The 24,480-nt window shown below is 44.4% G+C and overlaps 1 protein-coding gene across 1 annotated transcript; it reads left to right on the top strand.

The window, feature by feature from the left end:
• Window positions 1-3,858: 3,858 nt before the first annotated feature.
• lrrc17 (leucine rich repeat containing 17) lies at window positions 3,859-24,350 on the top strand. Its single transcript, XM_035618389.2, has 5 exons — window positions 3,859-4,081; window positions 11,458-11,836; window positions 12,679-13,177; window positions 20,939-21,094; window positions 23,148-24,350. The coding sequence occupies exons 2-5, from the start codon at window positions 11,564-11,566 to the stop codon at window positions 23,576-23,578; spliced, it is 1,359 nt and encodes a 452-aa protein (XP_035474282.1). The 5' UTR covers window positions 3,859-4,081; window positions 11,458-11,563; the 3' UTR covers window positions 23,579-24,350.
• Window positions 24,351-24,480: the final 130 nt, after the last annotated feature.

Below are 24,480 nucleotides of genomic sequence, written 5' to 3'. Positions count from 1 at the left end.
GGTTAACTAAAAACTAAACATTTCACTGCGTGGCACAACAGACCGATGACCTGCAGTACATCGTATGATGCGATTCTGCTTGGGAGGATGAATTCTTTCAGTGGTAGATGATAAAAACGTGTCCAAACAATCTCCCCTTCCAACACCCCCTGTTAGCCTGGATTAATGACGGTTGTTACTCTGGACACAAAGTCGCAGTTAAATCATTTTTTATATCTAAATCATCACAGCACACAGAACTGCAGACGTGCAGTTCTCTTCTTCTTTGACACTTATTTAATGTGTTTAATGTCTTCTTCCTATTTATTCTTTCTCCCCCCGGCCCTCATTCGTCTTAGTTGCTCATTGTTGTGACGTGTTATGATCCTTTTAATCCACCAGGACACCCAGAAACAGACTATTACAAACAGCCAAGTTTATAACACAGAGCACAAGTGCTCCTGCAAATTCGAATGTGGCGAGGATGTTTCATTGACTGCGTTTGCTTATTTCTTTGGTGTAACGCGGAATTTCACGTCTAATTTAGCTTTTGTAGTCCACATTGTAACATGACAACATGAAGCCGACAGATTTGGACGCGGGCAGTCGGTAAAGCTTTAATTTCACTCTTCCAGTAGCCTTCGTCGCTCCCCTTTTCTGGCTCAGTGAAGAGGAGTAGAAAATAACAAAGAGAGAGGGAAGTGTGAGGGGGAGTGATAGTGAGAGAGAGAGAAATTATGCAAAACAAATGAATCACTGAAGTGGAAATGGCACACACACACAAACACACACGGCACGATAGAATGAAATGGATAAAAAAGTGATGCATGATAGTGAGAAGAAAAATTCTTAGATAACAAGTGAAGGTGAAAAGGAAATAATTACTTGTTTTTTTTGTTTGTTTTAGACTTTGATGGGAAGGACTCAGTGTATTGTACTATGATTAAAAGGGATTCAAGTGTATAGCCTCAACAGACGGACATATCGGGTCATCTGGTTTGTCTAAATAGTCCGTACGGCTGTGTTGTTGTGTACATGTGTTGCTCCAATGCTTTTCCAGTCTGTCTTGGATTGCGGCCAAACAGAGAAGCATGAGAAAGAGACATTGACAAAGAAGGACAAATGGAGAGGAAAAAAAGTGGAGGAGCAGATTTAACTGATTAAACATATATGTATCAAATTAAATTGTGGGTTCCAGACAACGAAAACCATGTTCTTCCACTTAGCTTTCTGATTAGTGTCCGCCTCCCTTTTCATAGTCCTAATTTCGTGTCCCCTACTTTCGCAGTTTAAGCTTGACTTGACCATGAAAAATGGTAAATATGCAAATGCAATGTCTAATTTATAAGTTTGAAGTCTCAGTCAATGAAACTCAAGATTTGAACAACTGAAGAAACAAGCTGTAGGCACCACATTACCATTGGAAGGACCTTTTAAGCATAGATTTGGAGCACAGACTTGCCTGTATATGTACTTTGAAGACACAAACGCATCCACGCAATCCACAATGAGTGGATGCAAAAAAAGGGGCCAAATTATACTTGCTTTTTGGCCATGTTTTGGTCTCCTCCGCTTCCCCCCTGGCAGGAAATTACGCTTAAGATGTGCCAGTAAACCAATACAGTACAGTTGCAGGCAGGAAAACCAAGTTGCAAGATGTTTGAATGTTCTGTAGAGCCATGGGAAACTGCATGTATTTGTGTCTCAATGAGCAAAAAAAAAAATATATAACTTTTAGCAGCTCTAAAGAGGTTCAGTAGTGCATTTTTTTCGAGGTTGGGTTCATCTCTAACACCAAGTCTTGGTCTGCACACCACCCCCTGCTCTCTTTTCATCGGCCTTGACAGCTGAGGCAGAGATAGTGAAGGAATGAGGACCTTTTGCAGTTTGTCTGACGGGATTATGGGAGTCTTTCTTTCAATCTGAGGGCAGGAAATCCCTGCAGCGACCCCTCCGCGAGATGTTTTCCCTATGGAAAAGGATGGAAGTGGAGGAAATGCAAATTTAGCTTAATTAAAGGGCAGTTTATTTGTTTACATTTCATGACTGCCGAACCAGTCTCCAAAGCATACGATCAGCATGAATTAAATAGGCATTTAGATGGATTCACTACCTCACAGGAGGTGACCGGTTTTCATTCATTTAAATCCAGCAACTTCAAGCCTTCTTTAGATATTGTGAGCTCCGTCTGCTTACCTCCTTCGATGTTGTCCAGTGTAGACATTGAATTTTAAAAGAATATAACATAGCATAAAAATGCCTTGAAACCATTTTGTCTGAATACATTAATCATGTTCACACATTTTGCTTTCATGAAAGATTCATTTGGACTTTTAAATAGACCAGGGATTGTATAAAGATCTCTTAAAAAGTATGCATCGGGATCAAAGATCAAGCGTTTTAACAAGGCCCACATACTTCATCTCCCCATTGGCACCACAGCTGGCCTGGCACATGAATAACAGCCCATCTCATCCCTAACACACACACACACACACACACACACTAAGACGCAGGTTTCAGTATCTCGCATGTGCAAACATATTTATTGCACTTGTGTGTGTACAGTAGTCGCCTGCATGCATGCGAGTTGTTGGGGCTACTGTGTCCACTGTGTGCCGGTTGACAGGCTGTTTTATATCCTTTTTTTTGCACAAAACCTCCCTTGCTCCACCCAATCGCGGAGGACAGTTGCTCTGGTGTAAGTGCCCTCGAGCTGTCTGAAGTGTTTGACAGTAAACAATCCCTTCAAGATGGTGCAGAGCGGTGTGCCTAACATGGAGCTGTGGCTTTCCGTGTTGATCCAGAGGAGAGGAGAGAGAGACAGAGCAGGCAGCAGCATGTGGATTATCAGGGACCACTGCCCCTTCGCCGGTCGACAAATCTGTTCCCCGTGGGAGCTGCTCTGTGTCTGCAACAAGTGACGGGAAATGTCCAGCCAATGTGGGACTCGTCACCGCCTCATAAGTCAACACGCGGATGCAAAGCAGTGCAAAACAATTACACCGAAGGTGCCGGGAGCTGTATGCATTGCCGAAGTGCCACATAAATGAGGCAGATTGAAACAAATCTGTGTTCATAAACTTTTGTTACATTTTACGATAGCTAAATAATCATTCACGATTAACCAAAAATCGACTAACCGTGCTTGCAGCATCTCTGGCATTTATTCTGATGGCGGCTGTGGAGTTCATCGCAAATATTGACGAGAATTTAAGCAAAGGTTTTAAAGATATTTTAGTCTGGACCAAAGACTGACCGACCAACCGACTGGCACCGCCAACCCTATAGCCATGCTGCTAGCATTGCTAAGCAGTAGCAGGACAGAAAATAAAAGACGATAAAAGTGGTTGGTTTCACCTCATGCACAACTGGAAATCAATGCAATACGAATGATCGGTGGCAAATGTGCAAAGGAGAGCCTTGGCGAAACCACTGAGTGTTGCTGCAACATGCAAAGTAACATCTTCCAAGGCCTAATAACAAAGGAGAGATGTGAGGCAGATGTTGGAAGTGGACCCAGGCTATGTGGGAACAAACCACAAAAAACCACATGGTAGTGGTGGGGTCGCAGTGTTTTACCTCTGTGCCACCCAGAGGCTCTCTCAGTCCATCAGGACAATTAGCAAGCATGTCTTAAGAGAAAGTCCATCGGTTTAACAGAGTGCAGAGTTGCAGCCCTCCTACGCCCGTGTGTGTGTGTGTGTGTGTGTGTGTGTGTGTGTAACCCTCCACAGCCCTGTGGAGATTCCGTCTCCCTTTACTCACAGACTCTCTCGCCGTCTCTCTCTTCACACTGAGCGAGATCCAGCTGAGTGGGTGAAAAGCAAGGGAGTAAGTGAGGGGGAGAGAGAGAGAGAGAGAGAGAGAGAGAGAGAGAGAGAGAGAGAGAGAGAGAGGGAGAGAGAGGGAGAGAGAGGAACTGGAGTAGCAGCCAGTCATTCCTGCCTCACTCCAGGCTCTAAGTGTACAGGCAGCCAGGCAGAGTTTTCTTGGCTTGGACGCAGCTCTCATGACAGGATTAGGAGCCGGGGACGCGGGACCAACCGGAGATCTGCAGGTCCTAGTGGACGAGTCCGAGCCAGACTCTCTCCCAGCACAGGTAGGACTGAAACCTTCATACTGTACCATCAACAGATCTGAGTATCTGCAAAAGATCCTGCAGCCGAGAGAAACCCCCAATCCCTCCTGATGCAATAGTCAACACGCAAGAAGATTTTCTGGCAAGTATAGTTTGGCACCGAGGTTTAGTTCTGGCTTTCCCTGAAGGCTAAGGGTGAAATAAAGCACATGGTATTATTTAAATCTCATTGTGAAATAGTTTTTAGGTTTTAGAATATGTAAGAAAATCCACTCAAAGGATTATGTCAGCCTCATTTGAAGTGTGACTCATCTCCTTTTCTTGGGCTATTCCTTTGTTTCGTAGACATTGATTGCCACTGCACTGACAAAGAATAAATGCAATGTGGTTATGCTGAAAACCGACTGTGTTTTTCAAGATAAACTGCAGATACACAACATGAGCACACGTGTCCAGTATCAGATCTCGCTTAAAGTCTGTGCAGCTTAGACGTTGCAATGAAGATGTAAGTGGACAGAACTGAGCTACTCACAGCATTGGAAGCGTGTTTGCACGAATAAGCGACATCTTTGCTGGATTGTTCTTTTTGGAACGTATTTAGCACCTTAACACTTCACAGCAGTTACGCTGCAGCTTGCGGCAGCTCTCATTTGAGGGAATTGCTGAAGTAAACCCTCTGCTTTTACCCCTGTGAAACTCAAGTTTGTGGAGGGTTGTTGCACACTCGCATACATTTTGACTCGCTCTCAGAGTGGATTGCGAGTTTCGGATGCCTTTGTCATGTAACTGGCTGCTGCTGGTCGCCTGCACCATGACTTAAATGCGATAATCACAGCCATATCCCGTGTAGCTCAGTGGAAAGAGTCTAGAGGGGGCACCTCTGCCAGAGCGAGGGGTTAATAAACCCACTTTGACCGCCTTTGTACTGGAAGAAACTCATGTCCACCCAGTGACTCATGTTCATTGGATGCCTAACCTATTCTGAGGTGTTAAAAAAAATAATTAGTGTTGCTGTTGGAGAATCTGGCAATAGAGGAGAGATTTTATCCTATAGACAAATAAAAATTCATGTGTAAAGTAACAAAACACTCAGAGGGACGTCAGGGCGGCTGCATGGTTTACAACTGTGTGGCTGCATGTTAAGGTGTCCGTGTGTGTGTGTGTGTGTGTGTGTGTGTGTGTGTGTGTGTGTGTGTGTGTGTGTGTGTAGCTATGTGGACATCTACACTGGGAGTTACATGCCCCTGTGTAAAGTTTCAGTAAAATTCCAGCCTCATGCGGTGCAGAGCAGAGCGAAGTGTGGTTTCACTCTGGATTTTGGTGTTGAAAACGGTGCGGGGGGGGGGGGGGGGAGAAAAAAAGCCAGACTTGCAAGTTTCCTCTGTTTACTGGGTGTGAGAGACCCTTTTACTTAGATTTCTGCTGGTTCAGCTCACCGCGGTTACATTTAAGTGCAACACTTTGTAGTAAGAAGAAAAAGACCCCCCCCCCCCCCTTCTCTTTCTGTGTGTGTGTGTGTGTGTGTGTGTGTGTTTAAAGTGCAGATGTGTCTGGCGCCAAACCAAACCAATCAGCATTGCTTTTAACATTATTATTATCTTATGAAGCAGTTTGCAGACACAGAAAGTAACCCAACAGAATAGCTAACAAAAACACAGTCAAATATTACATAACAGTAGAATAAATTCCTTTCCACAATTCTTAAGTTTTCTGTCACATAATTCATAAAACTTGACGCATTTCAGCGACCTAGTAAGCGCATGTTTAATGTTTTTTTCCATGTTGGAGCTGATTGTTTCATAGTTTGCCGTTTCCGATTGGTTGCAGCCAAGCGAACCACGGGAGGCCACACCGATGCCCGCTCACGTCATGCTTCCAGCTGTCCGGTCAGAAAAAACACGTGCGTGGGGGAGTCAAATGAACGTACGGAAGCGTTTGCATGAGACAGTGACCTTTTTTGCGCAGGGCTCGCAGTTGCTATTCTTGTGGGTATGTCTGGACCCTGGAGACTAGGCAAAAAATAGAATTCCCATTAGGGTAAAGGAGTGTAAAGGAGCACACACAGAGGAACACTGTTCTGGCTTGGTTCCATCGGATGTTTGTTTTGGGGAGTTCACCATGTCTGACTCCTGTCTGAAAAAGCTAAATGTCATTTTGGGTCCCTCCACTTATTCCCCCCCCCCCCGTTTCTCTCCTCTTTCTTCTTCTGAACTCGTCTGGTTTCAATTAGGTCCTCAGGGATGTGCAAGGGGTTTCTCTCGCTCGTTTGCTCCCTCGCCATACGCGGCACATGTCTGTCTCTGTCTCTGTCTATGTCTCGTCCCCTGGTTTAGGATATAGGGTTGGTGGTTAGGCTATTTTCCATCATCTCTCCTCTCCACACTCTCTGCTATCATTCCTTCCATGTGCCCCTCTCTCAGCTCAGTGGTGGGGCTCTTACATGGTCACAAGCCACAGACCTTTGGGCGCGCGCGCGCGCACACGCACACACACAGGAAACTGAGCCCAAAAGAAACAAAGTGGTCAGCTTACTGGGAGGCTAGCTGGCAGAGAATGCTTTTTAAAAAAACCCACCTATAAGCTTTCCCCTTGTTTCAACTCTCTGTTTATCAGTTTTTTTCTATAATAAACTGCCTGACTTCCATATCTATGCATGCAAACTTGGATTACATTTTACAATTAGCAGCTAAGGGTTTGTTCTTGTTCTTTTTGCAGCCTCCCTTGCTTGTTCTCACGTTATGTCTCCAACACAGTGGCCCTTGTGTTCCTGAACTGTGTTTTCTCCGGGGGTCTGAACTCTTTCCATCCCCATGTGGCCTGTCAAGCGTTACTGGCTAATGAAGAGCCTCTGAGGGCAGCAGTGCAGCCTCAGTGCTTTGCGAGTGGGAGGCAGTGACATGGATTGGCATGGATTGGATTTTTATAGGCAGATCTTGCTTATTCCTTTGCCCGCAAGTCAATTTTGCAGCATCTCTTACTTCCACTTTCGTCATGTTGATGTGCATAAACCAGGGACACAAACAGTTTATTTTAGCTTCATCATGAAATGCAAACACCTTCTTTTCCCGGGGGATTTCCCTTGAGCCTACATTGTGATATTTTCTGTCCCGTGTAACTTCCACTTATGACATTGGTCTCGTCTTGAGCCGGGTCTTCCTGTTCCATTCCGTCCTCCACTTTCTCCCCATAGCTTTCTTTTCCCTACAACATCATTTGGAGATGGTTTTTAAATTAGCGAGCTTGCCTCCATCTGTATTTCTCTTAATCTCATTCAGGGCCTCTTCTTCTTCCGCCCCCCTCTTCCTGAGGTAGGTGGTAAGGGATGATGTTAGAGGCCAACCAGTCTGCGTTTCCTCCGGTCTGCTGAGTCCAAATGACCCATTTGAACCAAGAGACAGATGAGAAAACATACAGAGACACACAGACGGGCTCGCGGGTGTCTCCTCTGGGTGTTCTATCTCCGTTCACTCCTTCCTGTAGGGTTCCTGCAGCAAATAGTGGTTTAATGTTCTTTTCGCCCTGTTTAACGTCAACCCCGACCTCCTGCCGGTGTGGTGTCCCGTACATGGAGTCACAGAATCACTCTCTGAAAAACGAGGACCAAACAAACGAAACAAGGTTTGTTTAAACCTCCCGATAAAGGCATATTGAAAGCTGGCGGAGCAGGGAGACACTTGATACAAGTCTACGCTGTTCCCAAAACAAATTCCGCCCCGGCTGAAGCAGTCATTCGGCCGGTTTGTGTTGATTGAGAGCACACTGGTGCTGGGCACTTGCTGTCCTTGACTTGTTAAACTGTTTGGGTCCGAAAAGCCATTTGAAAGATTTCCGCGCAAATGACCAAATAATGATTTTTTTCCAAATTTGTTCTGCAGCGTCTGAGACACATCGATGCAGCGAGGGGTCTGTGCGGCGCGCTCACTGGTAACATGAGCTCCACAAGTGATGACATAACCATGCACTTACTGTTACAAGTACATTTCTCGCTGGCAGTGTTAGAAAGTGGTCTCCCTGTAAAAAAAAAAAAAAAACCACCTACTGCGGTTGAAATGTTAAAAAGTATTGAAAATTGAGCTGCGCATAATGTCTGATAATTAGCACAAACTGTACAAAATGAATGTTAAGGGGGTGAGTCTGAGGCATTTTAAACTACGCATGCACCAAACTGTGAACAAAGTGGTAAAACTGTCAGTTGAACAAGGACTGAAGGCTCGGATATGATTGATTATACAATCCGTACCGTAGGGGGAGTAGCTTTCAGTCTTTCCGGCCTGGGTGTCTGTGTCAAGATCGGTTACGAGAAGAAAAAAATACCCCATATCTCTATGGCAAAGCTAAATCGTGACCCTGATGAAGCTGGATAGCGATCATGTTCAAATAAGCATTAATAGTAACAGAAGAAATCTATCCCATAGTTCCTGAGATATTTCAGTCTGTACCAAAATGGTGGACTATCCAACTGGCATTCTCCACAAGCACTGCCAACCCCCCGACTTTAATGAGTCCCAGAGGAGTGTCAAACTTGACAGTTATATAGAATTAACAATAATTAAGTGTAAACCTTTGCAATGGTTACCTAACATCTATCACGGTACACAGTACTCATCTTCTGCAGCTCACCATATTGTGTGGACAAATCTACCACTTTCCTTTCCGCCAAAAAAAACAAACAAAAAGAAAAAACACGTTGGATTCTTCCCACAAGCTTGAGATATGTTGGTGCCACATCTCTCGTCCAGACCAAACTTTATTCTGGTTTCGGGACAGTGGCAGCAAGTCTGACACATTTAGAGCAGTGCCCCTGAGTATACATCTGACCGAAGCTCTGAGCAACTTCTGCTGGATATGTTTACAGAGAGAGGGAGGCCGTTTTTCTTTGGGTTGGCAAGGACTGACCAGAGGGAGTCGGGCCGGGGAAATAATACTAGGCTGGAAGGGCTAATTCAGGCCGGTATGGGCATGAGGTGAGCCACAGGGACGGGCCTGGCTGAGTGGGTTCTGTCATGGTCCCAGCTGGAATGTGTGTTGGGATCTTGCAGGCTGACCGTGGCTGTACAGTAGTTAACCGAGAAGAGATGGGACTTTTTTTCCCCTGGTGAACAGCTGTGATGTGGAAAAGATCCGAGCAGAACCAACACTGGTACCAAATGGATCTTTAATTATAGAGGGAAGTGGAGAACAAAATAAGCAAAACTGGTTATTTTCTTTGCAATTGAAGTGACTGGTTTCCTCATTATCCTCATACATCATCTGATTTATATAGAAAACAAACCGCACTTTGTTTTATGTTGTCCCGTACATCATAATCTAAGAAAGGAGGTTGTCCTTCACAGTGACCATCTCCAATCTCATCCAATCTAAAAACCTGTGAGAGAGTTATTGGGCGACGTGTTAGACGTGTTATGTCTTCGGAAGAGTGATGTTCATCCTCCAGCAGAGTTTCCTGACAATTAGAAAAGTCTATGCTGAGGAGTCTTAACGCTGCTCTGGGTGCCATGTTGTGGACGCAGTTGGTTTTTCCTTTCATTTGTCACTTTGCTGTATATTTTGGAGGATGTGGCTGTGCTGTGCTGTGCTGGGCAGTTTTCTTCCAAGATGAATCTATAATTGCAGCAATATGAATGCCACTGAGCTGCACAGGACCACTGGCACAGCTGGATCACATTAGTGCATATCAAACACCTGCACCCGGTCCAATGACTTCGCCCGAGAGAGAATGCGTCTGGGTCTTTTCACGACCGCTCTCCGTGCTTTTCCACCTCGGCCCAGTCGCGTCTGTTTGGCCTGGCACGAGTCTCGCCCTGCGTTGACACGTGTCTCTCATCAGCGGCGCAATCACGCAAAAGGTACACACAAGAGCATGTGTTTCGCAGTTGAAGCACAGTGTCCAAGCTCGTGACAAGACAAACACACGAATATACAAGGCCATGTTTGTACTGTATGTGTATGTACATATAGAGAAAGATGAAAGACCGACTCAATCATGCACAAAGCTGAAAAGTCCAGTTCCTTCAGGTTCTGTCGGGTTTGGAGCAACGGCTCACCGGGAGAGCATATCTGCGGTGAAGGAAACGGCCCCGAAGTTTCCTTCATTTAAGACGATTGATAGTTGGGACGGGGGGGGGCTCAATGGACTGGAAAGATACATTCTCAGCTGTTTCTGTCCGTAGCTCGCTAACATGCCCAGTCTGTTACTCACAATGGAGGAACAGCATTTGCGTTGACAGGCTTGTTCCACCGCGTGAGAGACTGGAAGACTGCGAGGGGGCCGCGGCGTGGTACAGTTGGATTGAGTCTTTGTGCACATGTGTGTGTCTCTCTGTGGGGACCCATGAATCACATAGATTGACCATACGATGGGCGCACACATGTTCACATGATCAGTGGGAACAGGGAGTCCAGTGGCTGTGTGGCCAAAAAAAAAAAAAAAAAAAAAAGACAATCCCCACCATCCCATCATCAGCAGGCTTTAACTAATAGTATTTCCTGGCTAGGCATTTTTATATTAGTGGCTGATGATACTTTCAGTTTGGCAGAACAAACGAAAAAAAGAGAGCTTGGCTGCAAGGAAGTGAGAAAATGATGAATGAAGTCAAAAAGAATAGATTGTTATTTTGAAGCAATAGATTTACACTTTTGGAAATTTGATCCCAAGTCTTCCCTTAGCATAGGGCTACAGCCAGTGGCCCGTTTTGCCCCGTCAGCCAGTCCGGCTCCGCCGTCTCGCGGCAGAGTAGAAAACGATAATTTGACGTTTTACAGCAGGTTAAGTGCTGCAGTATTATTGTTTTTTTGTGAGGAACAGTCCAGCACATGCCCAAACTTGAACTATATCGTAACCAAAGCACTTTACTACCACACTTTAACCCCTTATGATTCTCTTTCCACCATACCCCTTTTCCTGTTTCCTCTCCCAACTTTCCGCTCGCTCTACCCCTCCACTAATTCTTTCAACATGTGCAGTGTTGCCATTTTAGTTGTCAGCATGTCTTAATGTGTCACCGACACAAATCCCTGGTTAATTTAATATACTTCTGACTCAAATTATGAGGGTTGTTTATAGTCTCTCTTGGAGTATACAACACTACTTCTTTTTTTCCCTGCACAATGCCTTACAGGTATTGTTTTATGATAATTTCTGTTTTTGAACATCACAATGTTGTTTTTTTTTACCCTTTTCTTTTCTATTACATATAAATGTATCCATCGTCTAGGCAGATGGCCTTATTTGCATAAAGTTGAAATTATTCCCCCTGTTTTTTTGCTGCTCCTCACCTGCAACAATCATCACTAAATTACTAAATTGGGTCTCTGTTTGTGTGAACTGGCCACTGAAGATCTTGTGAAAATTCACCTCCCTCTCCCTCTTTCCTGTGTTTTTCTCCTGATACACACAGCTGTGACCGGCCTCCCGTGTCCCGTCACACAAATCATCCGCCAACTGTCTCCCAAGGTTGACCCGTTTACCGTGAGGCCTCCCTTCCTCTTCTCTCGTCTCACACCATGCGTCTCCTCGCCAGCCTCCTCCTCCTGCTGCTCCTGCGGCCAGCTGAGCCCCGGAGAGGCCCTCGGTCAGGGGCTGTGGAGAGGGGCGCCGGGGGGCGCGTACGAGGCAGGGGCAGGGTGGGGGTCATGAGGCGTCAAACTCAGGAGTGTAAGGAGTACATGGAGGCAGGAGAGAAGTACCTGGACTGTCAGGACAGGCAGCTGACCTCAGTGATGCAGGACTGGCCCAAAGATATTAACCACTTGCTGCTTGCAAGAAATAAGATTCAGGTACGTACAGACAGTTTGCCCTCGCACAGTGCAAATATAAAGAAACAAGACATACACCGCCTGCTGCAGTCACAGATGAAACAGATAAAACAATGATTAATAGATTCTGAGAATATATATAGTTGAGTTTTATGTAACAGTTAATGTCTCAGGCTTCTTACTCTGAACATAAACCCAGCCAGCTTGTTGATACCATGAGCATCTGTGCACCATTCATTTGGTCCCGAGATCAAAGACAGACATTTCTGCTGTGTGTGTGTGTGTGTGTGTGTGTGTGTGTGTGTGTGTGTGTGTGTGTGTGTGTGTGTATGTGTGTGTGTGTGATTGAGCGAGCACACAGGATGTGTGTCACAGGTGCCGAGGAACAAAACAGAATGCTTTGCCAGCGGGGGAATTAATGAGCGGCGGGTGATCTCTAAACACCGGCCAAATTCATGAAAAACTAGTATAATTAAGTTCATCCAAGTTCAAAGAGCTGGGTTGTCGAACGGATGATCGGTGAGGGAGAGAATAAAGCGGATTTTGTTTTTATTTTTTGTTCGATTACTGAATTACTTGTCACGGTGCTGACTTTTATTTTTATATCTTTCTTGTTTTACATGAAAAGACCTCTTTTCGCTCTCTCAGTTTCAACTCAAAATGCCAACACTGTGTGTTACGGCAGCTCACAATATTTTTTCGGACAACGATGGCGCTCTGTGACACAGACAATACACAGATGGATACAGACTCAGAATCTTTGCAATTGAAGAAAAAAAAACAGATTATTGCCAGCCCTATCCTTTCATTACAGCAAAGTCAAGGTTGTTGACGTTCACAACAGTTTGTATCTCTCCACGTAGGTCTTGAGGGACAACATGTTCTCCCAGTTCACCCAGCTGAAGAGCCTGGACCTCCAGCAGAACGACATCTCCATGGTGGAGGACGGGGCGTTCAGCGGCCTTTCCCAGCTCACCACCCTGCTCCTCCAGCACAACAGACTGAAAACAGCCTCGGAGGAGGTCCTGCTCCCTCTGCCCCGCCTCACCTACCTCCGTCTCTATGACAACCCCTGGAGCTGCCAATGCTCTTTGGACAGCCTGGTCAGAAGCCTGCAGCTGCCGAGCAACCGCAACCTGGGCAACTACGCCAAGTGTGCGGAGCCTCTTTTAGTGGTGGGCCAGAAGTTGAAGAAGCTGAGCGTGGACTCGTTGTGTCGGGACGACAACCAGGTGGACAGGGGTACAGGAGGCGGAGATGGGGGGCGCCCCAGGCTTCCACTAATCAAAGTGAAGCCAGAGGCCACGTCCATGTGTCACACCTACGTGTTCCCTAAACTTCTGCTGGACTGCAGCAACAAAGGCGAGTGGATGTCAAGTTCTCTTTATCGCTGTCTTCAATCTTGTGTCATGCAACGCGGAAATGCAGTCTACTACATTTAGGAGATGACATGTTGTGGATGTTGTTTGAGGATAGTTAAGAGGAGGTTGAGATGATATGATTAGTAGAGCGATAGAATCGCCTAGCCGAGCAGCGGCAGTTGCCCACGGTATGAGAAAGTTTGTTACCGCCGCACAATGAATCCTGGGAAGGGTTGGGCCGGGATGGATCCACTCACTGGATCCTTCTATGGACGCCATAGAGCTTTGCCTTTCCTGGACAGAGTAGCCAGAAAGCCAGTAGCTAATGTCCACGGAGCAGGCTCAAGTTGAAACAAACTGAACAGGAGCGATGGCATCAACTCACATAAGGAATCAGTTCATTTTTCCTGCATCCGAAAAACTGTTCATTTGCAGCCGAACTCAAGTGAAAACAATGATTGCTGTGTGGTTATAGCCGAGGCTTTGCTACTGCGATGGGTATCATCTGGTCAAAATTGTCGTTTTCCTGGCAAACGTACCAATTACAAATGGACTGCCCTGGCACAGGAACTTCTTGTATAAAAGGTACATTTGTTAGGCTGGCGCAGCACTCTCCAGCTGGGTCGTGCATGCATAACCAGTGAAATTGGGCATGAGAATTACTGTTGCCGTCTAATGTTTTGGTTCCAACCAAGGCTGAGCAAGCATAGTTGTGTTTGTTTTATTATTGTGCCACGGGTGGCGTCTGAACCGCTGGGGCTGGTCATGGTCTGTTCTGTCAAAGTGTTGCTTCTTTGCCCCAAAGTGGCACATAGCAGCTTTTGGTTCAAGGGGATACATATTTATTTGAAGACGATATCAGGCAATATGATGAACTGCATTCTGTTTGCGTTCTGTGTGCTGTTTTGTGGCGTTCAAATCACTTGTCTGATTTTTGCAAATGCAGCAACATGTCCTAACGTAATCTAATTTGAATCGTACTTCATTCATCTTCTCCAGGGGGATTTTAGAAGGCAGAGTCTTAATCTGTTAGTGTTTTCAGTTTTTACCACTGATCTGGCATGGGTAGAAAGCTGCAGAAAACATCAGCAAACTTTCTATTAGTTCCTCCAGATCTGTTTCTCTCTCCGAATGCTCTTGGTAACCTGTGTGCTCCTTCTACGTACTGCAGCTGATCTCCCATCTTCTCTCTTTCATCGTCCTCTCGATGTTCATCAAACTCCTTCATCTCCAACTCCTTCAAAGCGATGAACCCCGACTCCTCTGACGCCCAAATAGCATCCACTGTCAACACGCTGAACTGAAAGATATAGTCTGTGTCCGTGATTCATTCTCCCAGATTTAAATGAGCAGTTGGATGTAAATGGAGAGCAAATGCATTTCCGAGAAGGCCATCTTTCATAGAGAATTGACAGGCCCAAGCCACACAATGAGGCGTCTGTGTTGTGTAAAATGCTCAAGGAGGATTTTTGCATATTTTCCAAATTATGTTTTTTTCTACAGTAGGCCCTTTGAATCGATTCTTTATCTGAGCCACTATAAGGTTTCTCTGTTTTCCCTTCACAGGGTCTTTCTCCCATTCATCTCTCCACATCCTTTTTTGTTATACCCGCTAATAATTCGCTCCATACTTCCTCTTTTCTAAACTATGATCCACCATGAAAGTGACGGGTGATGTGTGAATGTTGCTTAATACATTACAGCTGCTGTGCACAACAATCAGTCGTGATTTTTTTTTGTGGTGCTTTTTGATTTGCAAGGACACCCATGTAGTCGTACTGTAAGTAGATACCAGTTGAGGACTGGCGACTTCCACTGCGCTGGATTCCAGCAGCTGTGTTTTCATTGGTTGTACTAACTGTCAATCACAGGGAAACCTAAATCACTGGTAGATTATACAATTACATGTTGTGTTTTCTCGACCCCCACTTTTGCCTGTTCAGTGATCTAAACACTTACAGATGTTGGCAAATGTTGGTATATGCTGTGGTACGATATGGCCTAAGAGACGATGGGCCAACGGACGCCATGTGATAATCAAACATTCTTTTAGTTAAAAAGGCAACAGACTACCTTTGTGCCCCCGGTGGTTCCAGGTGGTATTATTGCTTGGTCATTGCCGTAAAGACGCTGCAGAAGCAAGACGGCGGTAAGGACACAGGAACTTTTATTCAGAGCTCCCGTGGAAGCTGTCAACACCACTTTGGAGAAAGTATGTAGACTGATGGTTTTCGGGGTCCCAGCTTTGACCAGAGGCAGCGTTAGCATTATGGCTATACCAGCAGCCTGGTCGTCAATTTCTGCTCTAACTGTTGAAATGAAATATTTGTCAAGATCTCTGAGGAAATCAGCATCATTGTCCTCTCCATGTGCCATAACTCTTTACCTCTCCGTCTCCCAGGAGAAAACAACTTGGAGGGCCATGAGATCATTTCTTTTCTGTCGGCCCCTTACTGTTACCCCACTGAGCAATTTGTATGGACCCTGTCGCTTCTAAGTTCTCATTACATTCAGCGCAACCTGCGCCTGAAAAAAAACAACTTTGATTTGATTGCACAGAAATTTAGTCGGAAATATGTGTAACATCAACACACTATCAATTTAAAAATAATGAAGCTCACAGAATTATGTTTTGCCTGGTTGGTAGTCCAGTCCAGCACAGGGAGCGTACAGGCAGCTGCAGGACTGACTTGCTTTTAAATTTAATCACCCAGTAAGTCAGACTCTGAAGTGAAGTCTCAAGTAAACACGGTTGTTGGGATGTGGAACAAATGTGGGACATGGTTATCTTTCACATGAAAGATGCAGGCACCAAGACAGAAAACCCAGAGCAGAGTGGAAACATACATCTGATCCCTTGGTGCGGAAACCCTATATTTTCCTCTTGTTGACTTCCTTCTCCCTGTTTTTCGTCCGCCTCCCTCCCTCTGGTTTGAATACTGTGTCTCTGAGGTGAACCACAGCAGATTTTCAGGCTCCACATTGCGCTCCATGCAAAGCGGAGTGGTCAAAGTGAATGTGGGAGTTGTTCAGGCTGTGGTTCTCAAGGATGTGATGTGACGTCCCCATCCATCACCGGGCATGCCCAAGTTAATGGCCCAGAGGGTCAACTCATAAGTAATGTTAGAATAAAGAAGTAATGTTAGCTGTTAAACACTGTGTTACACTACTATACAAATTCAGCTCTTCATATTAAACCTCCCCATAAGCTTTCGGTCATTCCAGTTTTTACATTTTTTGCAGATGACTCTTCATGTTGATTTAGAAATAAACCAACAACAGTGATGTTCATTTGGGACAGTTCTGGACTGTGCTCAAGAGGTTAAAAAACAAAACATTTGTTGCAGAAGTACTACATTCCTCCATATAAACTCCAGGCCATTTGAGAAGACAGCCAAAAATTGATTCATGTATACGGTTTGTTGGCTGCTTCCCAGTCACACACATCATACACAATATCATGTCAGGCTCCCCGTAGATGTCCCAGTGCACAGAAAATGTGCAGTTGGTCAGCAGAGGAAAAAAAAAAAAGAAATCTTCCATTTTGTAATTTGAGCAGTTTGAAACCGGTCATCACCGGTAACTGTACTGATGTTGGACTGCTGGAGTTCAAAAGGAGCTTTTCGCTGACGCAATGTGAAAACAGCTACTGAAAATTTCCACTGAAACCAATTACTGTGAAAAAAAAAATGGAAAAAGATTGTTCCCAGGACACGGTGACCAGGTCAAAAAGAGGCAAATTCATGCACTCAGTCCTGGAGAGACACAGCACAATATGTATTCATTAGTATGAGCTCACATATTTTTATTTATTTATTTTTTTTATCCGAGCATCTCGTTCCTCACAATGACATGTGGTGGTTTTTGGCAAACAACCGAGGGAGCGGACCGGTTGGTATATATACTGAGGGGCTGATCGGCTGATGAGGAGCAGGGGAGCGTGGGGGTGGGGCCGGCCAGGTGAATGGAATCGGCAGGTAATTCGGAGCAGGTGGGAGTGGCAGAGTCTGAAATGACATGAGAGCTAATGTGGTAAAAACAGGAAAAGAACAATGTAAAAAAAAACTAAAGACTGGCCGAAGTTGTGACAGATGGCGTGATTCCAAACTCTGTGCAAAGCAGCGAACTGGCTGCCGGCTGTATTTATTACTTGGAGTTAAAGCAGAAAGGCAGTAAACCTTTTCTTTTCTATTTTTTTTTCTTCAAATGTGTCACGATGTAATCCCAGTAGACTATCAGTGTCGGGATTTCATGACAACCGGCGCTAATCTGGTCGTTGGAATAGTGATAAGGCATAAAGAAGGATGTCAGCATGTTTAGAGGAGGCTTTACCTCGGGCCTCTTCATCTTCTGCCAGGATGATGACAGATATTGCATAATACGTGAAGTCCAAACATAAACCGCACTTCCAAATTCCAGAGCCTGGAAATGCAAGGGGTCGTGACAGATTGTTGCACTTCTCTTGCTAAACATTGAGACGGAGAAGATCCCGACCCCGTTCAGAGTTTTGCTCACGTATGGAGGACGATGATGACAATCGTAAACAGAATATATACCCACCTCTATTCCGAAGGCAGATACTGCACATACCCTCATGTCTGACGACATGCTACTAAGATGAATATAATTCCTCCTTGGTTTGGTTTATATATGGAGTTTAGCAACCGGTGCAAGTGACCTCACATGAGATATACAGTAGGTAACTAAGAAGCGCCCTGGTTAAAACATGAATAATTTACAGCTACATATATGCTTCCATGCAGCAAATCTTGTTGGTTGAAATTGTTAAGAAAACACTTGAAATGAAATGACTCCCCCTGTCAAACTCTGTGGCGTGAATCTAAACCACAAAATTCACTGCACTGCACACAGTTGACCTCAGAGAATAGTCTGCGCTGTAAAAAAAAGAATTTACTGCTTCCCTTTGGTACTGTCCAAACCTCATGAAACATATTGCGCCACCTGTTCCAAACCAAGTCAGTATTAATGCTCCAAATAAACGTCGTGCAGATGTAGCGGTGGATTTTACCTTTAGCGAAAAAGAAAAAAAATTACATGAAACAAATTATATATGGTGAAGAAAGGAGGGAGAAACAACCAGACTCCAGATTTTTCTTTTAAAAAACTTTTGTGTTTATGATACATCATCAAGAGGCCAACATATGCCCTCTGCACACCTCCAGTGCTAAACCACAGCTTAGCTGTACCTGTTTATATAAATACTGCTATATATATATATATATATATATATTTACTGCAGTGTGTGACTCATGCATTACCTACATGTGTTTAACTTACAAGGAGACCTCCATATAGGATGTTTTGGCAAGTGACTGACGGAAATTGCCGCAGTAAGTGAGTCCAGCCCGGCACTTTGACTTCAAGCCGGTGCCATAATTTAAACTCCGAAGAATAAATTGTGAAATCCCACAAAAAAACCCACGAATGGTCCAAAATGAGATCTACGGTGCGGAGGCAGTTGGGATGTCCAGAAAACGGAGAGATCTTCGCTGGTAGTAACGCCGCACACAGCAATTCTATTTCCCCCCCTGAGAGTGACAGATGTGTGCACCAAAGTAATGGCTCCAGCGGATTCAGCAAAAAACCCAGTCCAAGGCCAAGATATGAACGAACGGCTTTCCCTTTTGCTGATGTTCCCTCTATTACACCCTCTCTCTCTGTGCGTTTCTTCATTTCAGCACTCTGAAGTGTGCAGAGGCATGTAAGCAGATGTTAAAGTAAAAAAGGAGCCTAGCTCTTTGTCTAAAATGAATAAATACATCACAAGATGCCTCTGGCTCCGGATTTAAAAATAAAAAAAAGCCTGACAACCCATTGAGCTCCAGACAGCAATGCTAAAAGAGTGAAAGAACACATTAACATCGCAAATCAAGATAATGAACAACAACAGCTCTCTTTCTTTTCTTTGGCTCAGCCCTTTCCTTTCTTTCCTAACCAGAGAGACAAACCGTGGGACTTTCGGGTCACGGACATCACTCATCCAGTCTGGACCCACTGTTACTGCTGGATAAATGGAGGGAGATTATCCTCATTCTACTACAACACACACACACACACACAACCACAGATGTGTCCCTCCTGGACGGAGATGGCTTGTTTTTGGTTTAAAAAAGATGTGATTTCCCAAAAGGGAGCATGGAAATTTCGGGGTCCAACGTGTGCAACTGAAATGGGTCTGCACATTCTCAGCTTTCTAAAAAAAATCTGCTTGGACAGAGATTGAGTTGCAGACACATGTTCACCTAAGGCAGGACGCGATTCCCTCAAGACGCCTCAGACGAGACGTTCTCACTGTGGACAACCGATGGATTGTAACGTCTCCAAAATTTCTTCGCCCCGCTTTTGCAAATGTCTCTGCCTGCTGCGCGCTCTTCCGCTATCACCGCATCACATCACTGAACAACAACAGATCACGTTTCCTGAGTGTACTGGCTATACAGTGCGTGAGCATGCTGTACTGTGTATACATGCGCGTCCCGTGTGTGATGCGTGTGTGATTATGTTTTAGTGGAACCGGTGACGGTTTACGGTAACATGCCGTCGTGATAACTGGCTACAACATCTGTGGCTGCAGTAAAGTGTGCAGCAACTGCACTATAAAAAGTGCCCATAAGCATTCTTCTGAGCAAATTATACAGTCTGTGCAAATAAATACATACAGGAAACCAGTCCGCATGAATGCTCAACTACACACATATTGTATACATTCTTTTTTGCTTTATTCATATCTACAAATTAAAGCAGTCATTTCATATCAAAGTAAACCTCATTTTGGTAATGGCTCAGTCAGTACCAGCTGCCTGAACACACGTCGGTTCCCTCTCATCTGCAACCGTTTGGTGAACTGCTTCAAAAACAATCATCCCTGTTCATTTTGATGATTCGGTTTGCAGGGACCACTAACTCAGTTTTAAACAGAATTATACATAGATGGACACCACAGATTTGAGCTCCAATTTTGTTTTTGTTTTTTTTACTTGACAGGTTGAACAGGTCTAAAGACTTCAGACTGACTTTGATCCAGCAGATCAATCCCCAAAAGTTAAAGTTCTGCAATAAAAAGTGTTAGCGCATCAGTCTGGATCTATTCATTGTCCCTGGAGAAACGCCATAAATCAAATTGGCAGTGACAAATCTTTATTGTAACCGATCCCAACACTGTAGGCATGATATTGAAGTTGCCTCAGCGTGGGACATTTGATTTAAAATTACGGAGAGGATCTGACATGGGAATATGTGGGGAATAGCTGTTTGATACATTAGAGTAGAGTCTTAAAAAACACGGGATGTGTGAGCGGAAGAGAGTGGAAACACTCCTTCCTGGCACAGAGGTGAAACCGTGTTGTACTGTAAACACCGTCACACTGGACTCCATCTTGAAACAGTTAAATGTTGAACACAACCCACACAACATATTGAATAGGTATGAAGATGCAGACAGATTGGATTTCCATGTTTTCCTGCTGATTATGAGGCGCTCTCTGTGTTCAGATTTTTTCTTCTGGTGCATATCAATCCTGTAAACCCACCAGCAGGTACACATGAATGCATTGTCATTGTTTGTTTTGATATATACTTGCGGCTTGTTTCATCCTCTCTATTTGAAATATTATACTTTATTGTGGAAAAATGTAACCTTTTACACTTTTAAAGGACACTTGACAGCAATCTTCCTCTCTCACCTGCTAGCTCCTTTGCATAGTCCATGACCTTATCTTTGTCTTTCTTTCTCCCTCTCCAGATCTGGATCACATCCCGTCTGACCTGCCATCTGACATAGTGAAGATGGATCTGTCCAGTAACATTGTCAAACATCTCAGGCCCAAACAGTTCCTGCTGTCCAAAGACCTCAAGCTGCTCAACCTTAGCGGCAACAGCCTGCGCCATATAGACACAGGTAACACCACAGTCCTACCCTCCATTACCTCACATCTACCCTGAGCACATATCACATGTATATATTTTGTCCTCTCGTCTTGGGGTTTAGCTTTTGAATTATAAAACCACCATTTTGACAGAATCTGGATGTACTATTTCTGCCTCTGTAGGGGCACCACTCCAAACAGCGCAGACTCATTACTCTTCTCAGGCTAATGATTTTGGGCTCACGTCTTCCTGTCCGAGAGGGAATCCTTTACAAAACCTTGCCGTTTTCATTCATTACACTGCAACATATGTAAACAATCATCCGTAGCTCGCCCAAGTGCATCCAAAACCAGTTTGGAAACTATTTGAAAACCTTGGAAACAGAAAATACGCTCTGTGCTACTCTGATAGCCAGAGACATATGTACTCAATCATGATCATTCCTTTTAATCCTGTTCAGTCAAGAGGTTGTTTATTCAGGATTTTTAATATGGATGGATGATGACCAGAGATGGAAAGAAACGTGAATGAAAAGGCAGCACAAAGCCTCTGGCACGCTTGGATTATTATTAATACTTTAAATATACAGGGGTTTCTTGGGGGGGGGGGGCAAAGAAAACCATTGCTGGTTTTGGCCAATTCTTGTGCCAGGTTGTTGTGGTTTTTCCTGGCAGGACAACACTGAAATTGACAAAACAATAATTTGGACAATTACAGGAAAGTGCGGCTTATTTGAAGGTCAATTAAGTGCACCGTTCTGTGACTAATAACTTGACATTTAAGGAATTGTCACAATGTGGAGACTCCCCCTTACTTTAACTCCAAACTCTGCAGAAAAGAAATAATGCTCTTCCTGTAAAAGGTCCCTGCAGACGACTTGTCAGCATTTCCTTTTTGTTACTGCGAGTGAAGCAGCTCTGAAGGAGCATGCAATAATGTAATAGTGGGATTTATGCAACAGTGATATCAGCAGTTATGGTGATTTAAGACTTGCGTTAGTTTGTTATGGAGATGGGCAAGATCAGCACAGATTGGGGCAAAGCAGGGGGATTGTGGGTTGCAGTACCATGCATGTACATTTCATGTCAGGGCCTACAGCATTAGCCTCACTGGGTGCTTTGTTGTATGGATTTGTGAGTCTCTCAGCGTCCATTCATTCCATGTTAAAAAACAAAACAACTGACTATAGTCAAAGACGGTGGGATCAGGATGGTTTGAAACAAAGAACAGATGGAAAAACAATCATGGAGACAGCAGCTGGTTAGCCTAGCTTAGCACAAGGCAAAGCACATGGACTGAAAGCTGGGAACCAGCCAGCCTGGCGGGCCTCGGTACAACTTTGAAAGAAAATGGATCTTGCTTTTGTATGGATTCAACAAACGCTGTTGTGTGACAGACAAGGGACAAAAAATACTTAGAAGTGGCAAGAATGTGCACAAGCATTCAACAGGCAACCACATTAGGCCTCCTGTGGTCAGAGAGGCCCAAAAAACAAGCTAATGAGAGGGGGCTAATTCCAGAGAATCAGCCTCATGAGTCACGCTCCGTTACTCTTACTTCCTCTCCACATCCCTCCCTATCGGCGCCATCTTTATGGTCAAATGCTGAAAAAGCAGCAAAAATAACTTACCTATAGGAACTCAGTCCTTAGCATCCATGTTTCTTTCACGCCTCTGTCTCATTGACTCCTTTATTATTGTATGTTTGTCTACATCTACATGTTCTACACACCATCCTCCTCCTTCCCCTCCCTCCCATTCCCCTTCCGTCCTGTCTTCCCCTCTGCAAAGATCAAAGATGGGTCCAGGGCTGGTGGACAGCGTGAAACAGTCTCCACTGTCCCATTACTCCCACTCAAACTCAGGCTGCTTACGATGTCTGGGGCCTTTTAAAACACACCAACAGTCACCTGTATAACTAAAGTTATTTGGATTTTGGTGATCCTGCGGTCCATCCTGTTTCACATCCACAAAAGGATAGCTGTGTTCGAGACAGAGAAATAATTACCATGTCCTCAGGCCAATCGGTTTTCGGGTTCACTTGAGATACCGGCTCATTTCATACGACTTTGCTTCCCCTCCCAGCTGCATTCGCTGGGCTGCTGTACCTCCGTGAGCTCGACCTGTCCAACAACAGCCTCCATTACTTCCAGTACGGCGTACTCGAGGACCTCTACTTCCTACGGAAGCTCTCTCTGGGCAACAACCCCTGGGTCTGCGACTACAACATCCACTACCTGATCTACTGGCTCAAGCACCACCCGGGCGTCTCCTACACTGGCCTGATGTGCTCCGAGCCGCAGGAGTTCAGGGGCTGGCGCGTCGAGGATTACGTCAAGACCTACAACGGGGAGTGTCCCAAGGACAGACAAACAGGGGGGATGGATACGGGACAGGGAGGACAGGGAGGGTCGGACAATGAAGCACAGGAGGTGGCGGGGGAGACCGGTGAGCAACTTCCACGGCCCCTGAGGGAGAAGAAGCGCAACAGGTTTGAGATCATCAGGTTGAGTTAGAGTGGAGGCAGATCAAAGGACTGGTATGAGGGAAATTTGCCTGTAGACAGGCTTGAGGATGGATGAACAAAAGTAGACTCAATGATTTGATTTTCAAATTCAAATGCAGAATAAGCAGAATTATAAATTTGGGTTAAAATCCACTATTTGAACTTTGGATGTCCTTTTAAATATTTTCCACCTTGTGTGGATAATAACAAAACTCTTCTTGAAACATTAACATTTTCTTAAGATTATTAGTTTCAATGTCATATTGCTGAGTTTACCTTTAAACAAAGGAGTAGGAAAATGCGGTTTGAACTTTTGTTTAATCATAATGCAGAACATTTTCAGTTCAGTCGGTATTAAGTATAATAACCCCAACAACAAGAAAACACCTCTCAATTACCAAGACAATGAAACTACAGGTGCTCACTTTTTTTATTATTTTTTTTTTTTAAATGTTTCAATAATTCTGATATTGAGTTCAGGATAAACTTTTTGTCCTTTTTAATTAGTTTTTCGTCTTTTTTGTATTAATTATTGTATGATATTGTCTGCCCGTTTTCTGGAAATAAAAATTGGGTTTATTTTTTCTGAAAATGTGTTTTACTCAGCGATGCCCAGACATGATGGAAGGCAAAGGGTAGGTAAGTATAAATTCAACTTGTTTGCTGGAAATCTGCTAAAGTGCTAACTACATGCAAACATACAAAATAAAATTTCAAAAAGTTCTGATATCAGCCCCAGAAGACTGTTATGATGATAAAAACTTCGAGTCTGTCACTGTCAAGCCTTTGGGTTTTTTTGGCATCTGAATGATGGGGAATGTTACAAAAGATCATTATGTATTTTTTGCTGTTGTTGCTGTTGTTCTTTGAAGCCAAAGGCAAGAAAACACCGAACTCACTGGCACTCAACTT

This window comes from Scophthalmus maximus, chromosome 12 (genome assembly GCF_022379125.1).
Source record: "Scophthalmus maximus strain ysfricsl-2021 chromosome 12, ASM2237912v1, whole genome shotgun sequence".
Classification (NCBI taxonomy): domain Eukaryota; kingdom Metazoa; phylum Chordata; class Actinopteri; order Pleuronectiformes; family Scophthalmidae; genus Scophthalmus; species Scophthalmus maximus.
This window is presented reverse-complemented; position numbering and strand designations above follow the sequence as displayed.

What these genes read in the sequence shown, in the direction of transcription:
- lrrc17 (XM_035618389.2), top strand. Translation starts at nt 11,564, where the DNA reads ATGCGTCTCCTCGCCAGCCTCCTCCTCCTGCTGCTCCTGCGGCCAGCT. An exon ending in TTGCAAGAAATAAGATTCAG is followed by an intron (nt 11,837 to 12,678) that starts GTACGTACAGAC and finishes CTCTCCACGTAG; the next exon opens with GTCTTGAGGGACAACATGTT. An exon ending in CCTGCGCCATATAGACACAG is followed by an intron (nt 21,095 to 23,147) that starts GTAACACCACAG and finishes TTCCCCTCCCAG; the next exon opens with CTGCATTCGCTGGGCTGCTG.